The sequence below is a fragment of the Sorex fumeus genome, unplaced genomic scaffold, assembly GCF_029834395.1.
Source record: "Sorex fumeus unplaced genomic scaffold, SorFum_2.1 ptg000021l, whole genome shotgun sequence".
Taxonomy (NCBI): Eukaryota; Metazoa; Chordata; class Mammalia; order Eulipotyphla; family Soricidae; genus Sorex; species Sorex fumeus.
In genome coordinates, this window is record NW_026606078.1 from 6520640 (window position 1) to 6532500 (window position 11861).

At 35.1% G+C, this 11861-nt stretch overlaps 1 protein-coding gene across 1 annotated transcript in view; it reads right to left on the minus strand.

Annotated features, from left to right (window-relative positions):
- The window catches only part of ERO1B (endoplasmic reticulum oxidoreductase 1 beta), a 59962-nt gene that overhangs the window by 25120 nt on the left and 22981 nt on the right, over window positions 1–11861 (minus strand). Inside the window, exons 4-6 of the mRNA XM_056113574.1 lie at window positions 11230–11271; window positions 9725–9807; window positions 4392–4465 (exon numbers count right to left, since the gene is read on the minus strand). Coding sequence (XP_055969549.1) covers window positions 4392–4465; window positions 9725–9807; window positions 11230–11271 — 199 coding nt within the window. The remainder of the gene's footprint in view (window positions 1–4391; window positions 4466–9724; window positions 9808–11229; window positions 11272–11861) is intronic.

Genomic DNA, 11861 nt, shown 5'->3' on the forward strand with positions numbered 1-11861 from the left:
TAACCCAAATGCCTCTTAAAACATAATGGTAGTACAAACTAAGAGTGTAGATCTTTTTAACTTCTGGAGAAAAGTATGAAAATATTAAGCCAATGACATTATATTGAGTCTATAGTATTCCACCACCATATCCACCAAAATGTTAAATCACAAACAGAATATAATTTATTTGAATAAGTTGGATCAAGTATCTATAGTTTATAACACTTCCAACTAGTTTTGAGATACAGTCAGATCTACAAACTGCTGCTTTAAAGTATTTCTAATTTATTAGTGATCATGTCTTCATGGAGAAGTGAAAGTAATCACAAAATTTAGATCATTAATGGACTAACTATATTCAGCAAATATTTATTGAGTTTATACCAGGCATTGTCCCATGAACTAAAGATACAGCACGAAGGGAAGGACAAGACCCTTGCCCTCAAATGTTTCTCATAATCTATTTGGAGAAGATGGACAACAGATAGGTACATCGAGTAACATGGTAAACATTCTGAGAGTTTTTAGTGCTCTGGAAACATGAGGGCAGCAGTACATACAAGATAGAGTGTGACAGTTGTTATTTTATATTTTGAGATTCTCAGCATGAGATGATATTTGAGCAGAAACCTGAAGTGAAGGAAGAAGACAGTCATGCATAAAGACAATAAAATGTAAGTATAGGGAGAACAATTAATTAAACCTACTAAATTATTTAAAAACCTGTTTGAATTACAGAGATTCACATTCCTTTCAAAAAGACAGTGCAAACAACAAAATATTCTTTTGTTGTGGATTATGGATACATTCCAATGAACTGCAGAATATATTCTTTAGATTTTTTCATTTAATTTTAATCAACATCAAAACTCAAAAATTAATGATTTTAAATCTCAAGTATTTGAACTGACTCTACAACTACTCTACTATTTAAAAAAACCTATGTATAATCACTAGAACACACAAGAAGCTACCACCTGAATAATGGTGCCTTACCAGCAGCATTTATATTTAACAATTACATAAAATATTCAAATTACTCATCATTTAATGACACAATACTAAATTCTTTTTATTAGTGAAACACCATGAGGTACAGTTGTAGACTTACAAATTTTTGTGCTTGGGTTTCAGTTATACAATGATCAAGTACCCATCCCTCCACCAGCGCCCATCCTCCACCACCATGGGTCCCAGCATCCCTCCCACCCTCCATCCCCACCCCCACCCCGTCTCACCCTGCCTCTGTGGCAGGGCATTCCCCCTTGTTCTCTCTCTCTTCTTTTGGGTACTGTGTTTTGCCAGAGAGGCATTGAGTGGCAATCATGTTTGGTCTATAGTCTACTTTCAGTATGCTTCTCCCATCCTGGGAGGATCCTCCCAACACCCTTTATTTGGTGCTCTCTTCTCTATCTGAGCTTCCTTTTCCCCTAGCACGTGTGGCTGGCCTCCAAGTCATGGAGCAAAATTTCTGGTACTAATCTCAGCCACTCCTGGGTGTTAGTCTCCCATTTTGTTGCTTTATGTTCCCCAGATGAACGCAATCTTTCTGTGTCTATCCCGTTCTTTCTGACTCATTTCACTTAACATGATACTTTCCATGTAGTACCACTTAAAGGATGATTTAATGTAAATTATTAAAAAGCATCTCATCTATTTATATGAGGTGAAAGAAGCTGATATTTAGAAGTAGTTAATATAATTTATAGTGATAACCACTGACTGAGCAAATCAATTTAACCATAGCAAAGGATCACCCTGCAATTGATGATTTATATGATTTACTTAATTATATATAATTTATATATGATTTAAATGATTTATAAATATTTAATATATCATTAAAATTATATAAAGTATTTAATTTTTGTTTAAACTTTTCATTAAAATTTAAATTTTTTAATTTCATATAAAGTATTTTAATTTTCTGGGATCAAATCTAGGGCTTCACATGTGATACATATACTCTAGCACTGAGTTGCATACACAATCCCAGATATGTGGTCTTCTTTTTGGCAGGAGGTCTAGGTGGGGAAGAGTGGAGTAGGCTGAGGGAGGGTTAAGGACTCAGAGCTTATTTCTGACTATGTGCTCAGGGATCACTCTTGACAGTGCCTGGAAAACATATGTGGTGTCAGGGATTGAAGGAGGATCAGCCTCCTGCAAAGCAAGCATCTTCATCCCTGTACCAACTCTCTGGCTTCATCAAAGTCTTTACTCTTAAAGCCTGTTATATAAACCCAGTTGAAAAAATTCAACTTAGTTAACAAATATGTAAAATGATAAAGTTGGAAGAATATAAGTGTCAAGCAGTCTATAAATATGACCAGTATGACAACAAAAGAACATATGAAATAATAAGCACTAATCTAGTACTTGACACAGGTACAATAAATTGCTTTGGTAAAACTTCTGTCGATGATCTAAGTATCATTAGATTAGTAAAACTTGATTAAGTATTAAATTTTTTGATTAATAAAAAACAAAAGAAACTACTTTCTGAAATCACAGTTAATAATATTCTTCTCAATTTATCTATTACTATTATCTAATACTATTGTAGTAACTTAGTCCATTAAAGACTAGATTATTAATAGCACAAATCTATGTATGGATCAATTCAAAACTTTTCAAAAGAAGTATATCAATGCCTTTCAAGGTCTAAAGATTTTAAAAGAATTAATGCTTTTTTTAATTATTCATTCTTGAACCAGAAATTATTTCCAACATCAAAAATATAATAAGGTAAAAGGTAAATGAAGGTTAAATGAATAACATACCTATTCTGAATAATTCAGTAACATTATCTTAGAGATAAAGAATTTTTAGTTTATTTCAATTATTTCTCATTAAGAAAAGTGATCATTCAGAGTTGGCATGGATTACCTCCCCACTATCTCCTTGTACTTCTGGAACTTCTGTCCCAGCAGTCATACTCATGAACCAACCTCTAGTGCCATGTAAGCTCATTCATTGGTCATGATCCAGAGACTCACAAATAAACCTTGAAAGAGATCAACCAGTTCCAGAAGAGTCTCCCAGATGCTCACGCAAGGTTCAGTCATCCAGGGTTTGGTGGAGGGGGCTGGGTCAGCCCAGGGTCCACCCAAACAGATACCTGGCTCCCACACTCCACAATCACCTCCATGCTCCTCGGTAGACCCCGCTGCTCCGGAGAAGCCTTATAGAGAAACTAATCTGCTGAAAAACGCTGTATGCGGATTCAGTAACTGTTACTGAAACCTCCAAGCTTTCACAGAGTTGGAATGGGCTACCTCCTTCTATCTCCCTGTACTTCCAGAAGCCCTAACAGTCATACACACATCCCAACGCCACCACCCAGTTAAAAATTTAACTCCAGTCGTATCACCCATAAAAATCTTGGACTTCCTGAAGCAACATCTCAAACTCTACAACACTGATAATCTAGTAGTAGTACACTAGACTGAATGGGATGTAATGCAGAAGCCAACTAATCTAAAATTAACAAAATATAAACATAGAAGGTTTAACCTGCAACATCATTTTAGTAATCTCTTATACAAGGACTTAATGGCTTCAAGGTGAGGTACATCAATCTTCACTAACTTTCTTCTAAGGAAACATTTTTTTGATCATTCTCTTAGCAAATTATTGATAACAAGCAATATTAAATAAATTACTGAAGACCTTCAATGGGGGCATGGTCAAGGGGTAACTGGGAAAACTGGGACAACGGTGAAGGGAAGGTGTAATAGTGGTGGAATTGGTGTTGGAATATTGAATACTTGTAACAAATCATGAGGAACAACTTTGTAAACCACAGTATTTATATTACGTGTAAGGAGAAAATGAAAACATAAATTATAAATAATTTTTAAATTAAAAAAAGTGATTATTAATGATGACCAGTGTCCTGTCTTTGTACCTCTCCAGGGGACTCTCAAAAGAGGGAAAGAAGGGAATACAATTAATTGGGTGCTCACTAAAATTTGGAGGAGTGTTGAGACTTCCAGTGTGAAAACTTTTATAATATGTTCCAAGAACTATACCTGTCATAGAACTGAAGTTCCATAGGATATGATGTGCAACAAAGGAAAACAGAGGTTTGGATTTAGTCAGACCTAGGATTGAACCCTCTCTTAAGTCTCTTACTACTGTGTGACACAGGTCACGTCATTCTTTTTGAGATTCAGTTTTCTCATATATAACATATACATATTAAGATAGTTTAAAGATTAGAAATGTAACTATGGCTTTAGCAAAAGGCCTGAAACATGGCATTAAGACTATATGCCATTACGAATGTTAAGATCCACACAGCAAAAGCCAGGGGTATTAAAGCTGTAATTCTGATTATATTTTCTCTGGTTTCAATATTTTAAAAAGGATAAGTCAAATAATTGTGCTATAAAAGTTTATTTTATTACCATCAAGTTCACAAAAGTGATCTTGTGAATCATCATATCTTGCCCAGTCAATGAAAGCTTCTTTGCTTTGATTACTATGGGGAGGAAGAACAAAAAAGAAAAATGATTAAATATGAAGTTAAAATTCTTAACACTGTATTCTATATAACTAAAAATAGATGATCCGAGGTCATTTTATTACAGAACATGACAAATTCACTTAGTAGTGACATGACCATAATGAAGTCATATGAAAATACATTAACTTTGATGATTTATATTTCAAATTAAAACCATTTATCCTAATTCAGTAACAACACTTTGACAAGAAAATTAATTTGTAAGCATGTAAAAAAAATAGTTAAACACAAAATTTAAGTTGGCTTTTCACAACTGATTTAGAAATTGTGGTAGCTTTTTACCTTAAAATATGAAATTAATTTAGAATTATTTTAATAGTACATTGCTTCTGATCTTTAAGACCCCAAATGCCTACAATTATATAACTAGTAATATCCTATTCAATATGGTAACACAAGTCACTTATCATAGTATATTATTCACATGCCTTGTGCATTACAAAATTTATTATCAAAATTCCTTTCTTGAGGTTCAGGGATTGGTTCAATGAGCCCTGCTAGCACTCCCACCAAAAAGAAAAAAAAACTGTAATTTGAAAGAAAGCAAAAGAAAATTCTGAACTGATAAAGGAAGAACTACATTCATTTCAATGAATTGGACCTACAGTCACTTTAACCATATTCTAGTTTTGGAGGGTCCTATCTTTAATACAAAATGGCAATACTATAAGAAAATTATTATTACTCTTCTCTAATCACTACTTAAAGCAAAAAACAAGGTAAAAATTTTTGTACCAAGTATAAGACAGGTAATTCCTCACTGTGGTATTGTGACAGCCAAGAACTGATTTTGTACTTGAGAAACTGCTGAATATAATGATTACAGAAAGTTATAAGGCTGGTTGCAATACATCAACTTTATATCAATAAATTTTTCCAATTCAATTTACTGTGGGACATTTTTTCTCCTATAGAAATAATTAATTTAACAAAAGTTAATAAAGTATGTATCATAGTGTCTCCATTTAAGCATATGATAACATAAAACAAAAATGCCTAAGTTCTAGTTACAGCTAACATATCAGATAAGTCTTCCACAAAAAAAAATAAAGAAAGAACAAAGAAAACATGTCATAAATTCCTATTTTCTTTCTAGACACTTACTAATTTAGAAGAACTTATTTGATGAGACTTTACTATGCTTCATCTATTCCTGCCTATAACCATAGTAGTGGAATATACATTCTAATCCTAATGAAACTAGCAGGGCAGAGTGTATTTCATAAATGAGTTAGAAGAAACCTTAGAGGTCATATAAATTTTTCAAAACTCAAACTGAAGATGGACTCCAAGCTACTTATATGAAAATTTGGGAGCTTAACACAGGCTTTCCTATAAACATGATACTGAGTTAAAGTAGTAGTCTTTGTTTGGGACCATACCAAGCAGTGCTAAGGGGCTACTCCCAGCCTGGTGCTCAGATAGATGATGCAGTACTTGGAATTAAACCAGGCCTCCTGCTTCTAAAGCATGTGCTCCAACCTGCAAGGCATCGCTCTAGTCCAAAAGTAATGGAACTTTGAAGTGGAATACTTCAGTTTTAGAGGGATAAGAAGGGATAAACTAGAGGGACTGCTTAAGGGCATGAGAAAACTTGTGGGTAATACATACAACAATTTCAATGGTGCCCATTTTTAAATATATTATTAAATTGCACATTCTGAACTGGAGAAAATATTGAATGTCAATTGTACTTCAATAAAGCTGCTTAAAAATTACAGTTCCAGAGTCAGAGTGATAATAAAATGGGTAGGGTGTTTGCTTTACATGCGGCCAACCCCAGGTTTGATCCCTGATATCCCATATGGTCCCCTGAGTTCTACCAGGAGTGATTCCTGAGCACAGAGCCAGGAGTAAAACCTGAGCACCACTGGTGTGACATCCCCCAAAAGTTAGATTTCCAATTATTGGAGAAGTTATGGAATGTGAAACCCTTGTACTTTGCTAGTGGCAATGCAATATAGATAGTCATTCTGGAAAACCACAGGTTATTACTTAACATCACTCTTCTAGATAAATTCTCCACAGAAATGTGTATTAAAATATACCACTGTTGTATCATGCTAAGCGAAATGAGTCAGAAAGAGAGGGATAGACATAGAAAGATTGCATTCATCTGGGGGATATAAAGTAACAAAGTATGAGATTAATACCCAAGAATAGCTGAGATCAGCACCAGGACGATTACTCCATAACTTAGAGGCCAGCCGGGTATCCTAGAGGAAAGGGCAGTTCAGATAGAGAAGGGAGCACCAAATAAAGGATGTTTGGAGGATCCTCCCAGGAGGGCAGATGCATGTCGAAAGTAGACTATGGACTGAACATGTTTGCCACTCAATGCCTCTTTTGCAGACCACAACACCCAAAAGGAGAGAGAGAACACAGGGGATTGCCCTGCCACAGAGACAGGGGGGGATGGGGGGATGGGGGTGGGGGGATATTATCCATGGTGGTGGAAAATGGGCACTGGTGGAGGGATGGGTATCTGATCATTGTATAATCGAAACCCAAGCACAAAAAATTGTAAATCTACAACTGTAAAAAAAAAATAGATAAATAAAGGGAAAAAATAAAAAAAATAAATTAAAAAAAACATCGTCGATTTGCTCGAGCAGGCCCAGTAACGTCTCCATTGGAGACTTTGTTGTTACTGTGTCTGGCATATCGAATACTCTCGGTAGCTTGCCAGGCTCTCCGAGAGGGGCGGAGGAATCGAACTCGGGTCGGCCATGTTGGCCGCTTGTAAGGCAAACGCCCTACCCGCTGTGCTTTACCTTAAAAAAAATATATACCACTGTCTACCAAAATAAATAACAAAATATCCCCCAACTGGAAAATATCCAGATTTCCACAAAAGGACTATAACACTGGTGTTCATTCTTACGATACAATAGTATATACCGATTAAAAGTAACATATTCCACATTATTCCATTAAAGTAGACAAAATTAATTTATACTAACACAATTCAAAGTCATATGAATTGTTGGATGGCATATGACTAGGAAAACAAACTACATATCCAAATGCCTCCCATCTCCAAATGGATATCTCAGAGGCAGCTCAAATTTATTAAGTCTAAATTTGATACCTCACATCCAGTTCTTTGGCAAATCCTGTTCACTCTAATTTCAACATTTATCCAGAGTCAGAGAATTAATCTAGGGATTAAGATACTTGCATGCAGCCAACCTGGTTTAACCCTAAATCAGATTGTACACCCTGGAGCTACTCATATGCATAGAACCAGGAGTAGTCCAAGCACTGTTGGCTATGGTCCAACCCCATCCCAACATCTTCCACATTTATCCAGTCTTACACTTCCACGGTTATGCCGGTCAAAATGGGCAATCAAAAGACTTGAGTCTTTTCTACGACACTGTAATAATCACACAACTGACTTTCACAACATAAATCCTGGCTTGCTCAAGCTCTCAAAAACCTTTAGTGACTTTAATTTCCACACATTCTATAAAAAATCTCTGACCCACTCTACCAGTATCCCTAACTTTGCATCTTCTGGCCCTATCCTCTATTCATCTGTCTTTGATTATTATACTTTTAGTCACACTTGTCTTCTTGTGGTTCTTCAAATAGTCCCAGCATACTCATATCTCAGGGTCTTTTTACTTACATTTATTTATACATGCCTGGAATACTATTCCCCCACACTGCCAAACTGTAAGTCCTTAATTCATGAGCTCTTCACTAAAGGACAGTAACACTTTGGCCTTCACCGATCACCAATTTTATAGAGTACAACAGAGACCATGGATTAGCACAGTAATTAGACCATGTGGTCACAGGGTTGATTTCCAGCACCACATGGTTCTCTCCAAGCATCACAGGTGTGGCTCTCCCAGCCCTTGAGATTGTTGCTGGTTCCTGGGTGTAGGATAACATTGGTTTGTCCTTTCCGCCTTACCACAGGCAGCTTAGGTTTATTGGGTTGCTCCCATCACAATGCTCCCATTCCTCTGTGTTTATTTGTAACTTCTTTCTTTGTGCTCTGTTGACTTGTAAATATTGTTTTTTTCTTCTCCTTAAGTCCTTTGCATAATTAATTCAGAGCAATGTCCTTTTTGTATGGGCACAAGAAGACAGTTAATGCCATGCCTTCATAACTTGGGAGTTAATTGACTCTGAATGATATTTACCTACTGGACATCTGTTCTCTCGACTTAACCCTCAGTTGTCCTTACTTCCTAGCATCCCAAAGCAGGGTCCTGACAAGGGACTGACTGGACCCAGGGCAAGCTGTGAGCTATGTGCTACCCTGGTATCAAAATGGGCCTGGCCAAAACACCATAATGCTTAACTCTAAGAGCATGGTCATGGACAAATGCTGTCATAATCCAAAAAGCAATAACTAAATTCAGACCCTGCTAGGGTTAGGAATGATTAATCCGGCCTGAGCACTGTAGTCTGAATCTGTGGCAAGATGTCCCCAGGAGAGCCAACCTACAAGCTCAATATATCTCTTACTGTGTCCATACAAAATAACCAATATTAAGAAGTAGAATTAAGTTATTGGACTAAGAAAAGAAGAAAAACACCTTAAGTGGCATTTAGCCCATGAGCAAAGGAAGAAAGGGCTTTCTTACGTTGATTTTGCTGCCAAATGGGGTGAAGTGCCTACCCACAATGCTGGGAAGTTGGGAAGAAGAAGTAGAGGGAGAGAGACTAGAGGGAGAGGCCAGGCAGCAAGATGGACCGCAGAGTGACTAGCAAGGGGGACAGAGGGAGAAGAATGTAAAGGAAGAACACAGGAGCAGGAGCGTGGAGAGATGAGACACACGGCTGCAAGAGGGAGTGTGGAACCCAACCATTTACAATCTAGAAAGTTACATTTACAATCACGGCCAGGTGAGCTCTCATGATATTCAAAATGAGCAATGGAAAATAAATTATCTAGCTTCTGCTCCTGGCTTGAATGGTGGTGGGAAAATTCAAGCAAAACACAATGTCCAAAACTAGAGAGAGATTTTTAGGGAAATTGTCTGCCATAGAGGCAGGGTGAGGACTGGGATGTAGGTGGTGGAAAATGCGCACTGGTGGAGAGATGGGTGTTCCATCATCGTGTGGCTGAACCTCAAACATGAAAGCTTTGTAACTCTGTCTCATGGTGATACAATAAAATAAAAAAGAAAAAACAGAAGATTTCTGAATATAATTAAGAGAATATAATCTTAATACTACTAAAATAAAACTTGCCTTAATGTGCTGTTAATTGCTCCCAGTTTATTAGCTTGCTCACAATCTTCAAATTCTTTGGTATTGTTTGACAGTTTCAAATACTAAAAAGAAGTTCAAAATAAGTTTAGTAATATTTTTTCTCTTTATTTCAAGTTCCAATAGCAGAAGTCACATCAATGATGATATACACTAAATATATGAATATCCTATAATATCAAAATTCTGAAATTGTGTGTGATTGTAACCCAAACATGAAAGCTTATAACTATCTCATGGTGATTCAATAAAATTAATAAAAAAATTCTGAAATTGTAATAGAATTTTAAAAGGCCAAATCATTCTACTTACTTAAAAAGCAAAGAACATTAAAAATATTAACAATTAGCACTGGCACGAGGATGAAAATGTAAACTTAGAAAATTCTCTTGGATAACTAATTTGATAATATTATTTAGAGTTGTAAAAAATGTACAACAAACATTTACATATGTAAAAATGCATAACAAACAACAAACATCTCTGAAAACAAAAAACTGAAACCAGAGACATTTCCAGAGACATTCACAAAGAAAGCTACCTTAATTACTTTAGAAAAGTTATTTACTACTTTATAAAGCAGCAAAGGAAGCACATCAATTATAGAATTGAGGATAAAAGATAACTTCTTTTTTTAAAAAACTGGCTGAAACGTAAATGTTTCTGGAAAAGAAATAACCCTCATGAGTTGGCAATATTACTTTAAAATAGACTTACATGTGTGCATAAAACAAAAGATAACTGCATCAAAATAATAGCAAAAAACTGAAAACTGGAATATCTCACAAAACTCTGGAGATTTATTTTTTAAGTATCATAAAATATATATCAACTTTGAAAGCGTGACAAACTGGGATGACAGGAAACAGAGTAAGACTAGAAAGGAGTCCAAAAAGTATTTCACTTGTCTTTTTAGATATGTTTTAGGTCTGAAACTAAAATAAAAGTGATCATAAAAATAAGACTGTGCACAAGAGAAAAAAATGCATAAAGGGATATGATCATCTTAACTGTGCATATGCAATAGTAGAAAGCTAGAATAAACTGTTACAGATATGGCACATAATAAGATATGGCACGTTTCAAAAATGAAAATGGTAAGCTCCAACAAAGGAACGTTTTCATCCCATTTAAAGTACTGTGCTCAAAAGACCCTACACAAATATAATCCTGGATATAACATGTTGATAGCTGAAACAGAAGACTGAAAATACATGATAAAAAATCTATTGAGAGTAGGCCATATAGCATTAGTTATATTTTACAGGATTTTTTAAAAGAAACTTTAAAAGAAGTAATAAAATCTTTCGAAAGAAAAAATATAACTTAATTGTAAAAATAGGCAGTATCTCTTCTTGCTGCCAAAAGTAAGGATTTGGGATCCTGAGATCAAATGTGTCTATTGTTAGCTATCCATATGTTTATTCTCTTCTGAAACTTTTATCAATAAATAGGAAAACAAATCTTCAAGGAAGAAATGTACTCACCTTATTAGAACTTCCAGCTTTAATTCCAACTGGAATTTTACTCTTAAGAGAACAACAAAAAGTTCAATTTTTATATCACTTTGAGATCTTCATAAATAAATAAAGCTGTTTATCTCATTCAAAGACTATTTTATTCAATGAGAGGGAAATATACATCCATTCAAATTCTGTTTTCACACCTGAGGTAAAATGTCTTAAAGAGTTATCCCAATCTAGAAATTTATAAATATTATACTTAATTCTGCAATTAAATCAAATTTATTCTACAGATTGCTATAAGTCAATAAAAAATTAAATGATAAGTACATAGTATCAAAATCAGCTCTAATAACTCTCGATGCATTATTTGTTTATATAATTTTTTAAAACTCATTTTTCATAAACTTTACCACAGAAATAGCTTAAAAGTATGAAATTACTTAAAATATGTAATTTTAATTTATGTTCTATATTGCCATAAATTGTGCACAATTTTAGACCAATACAGAAAGCAATATGGGTCCCAACAGTACAGGGGAATTATGGTGTTTGCTTTATGTGTGGTCAAAACAGTTAGATTCCTGGTATCACATAAAGTCCCCTATGCTCAGCTAGGAGTAATCCCTGAGTATCACCGGATGGTGCCCAGAAAA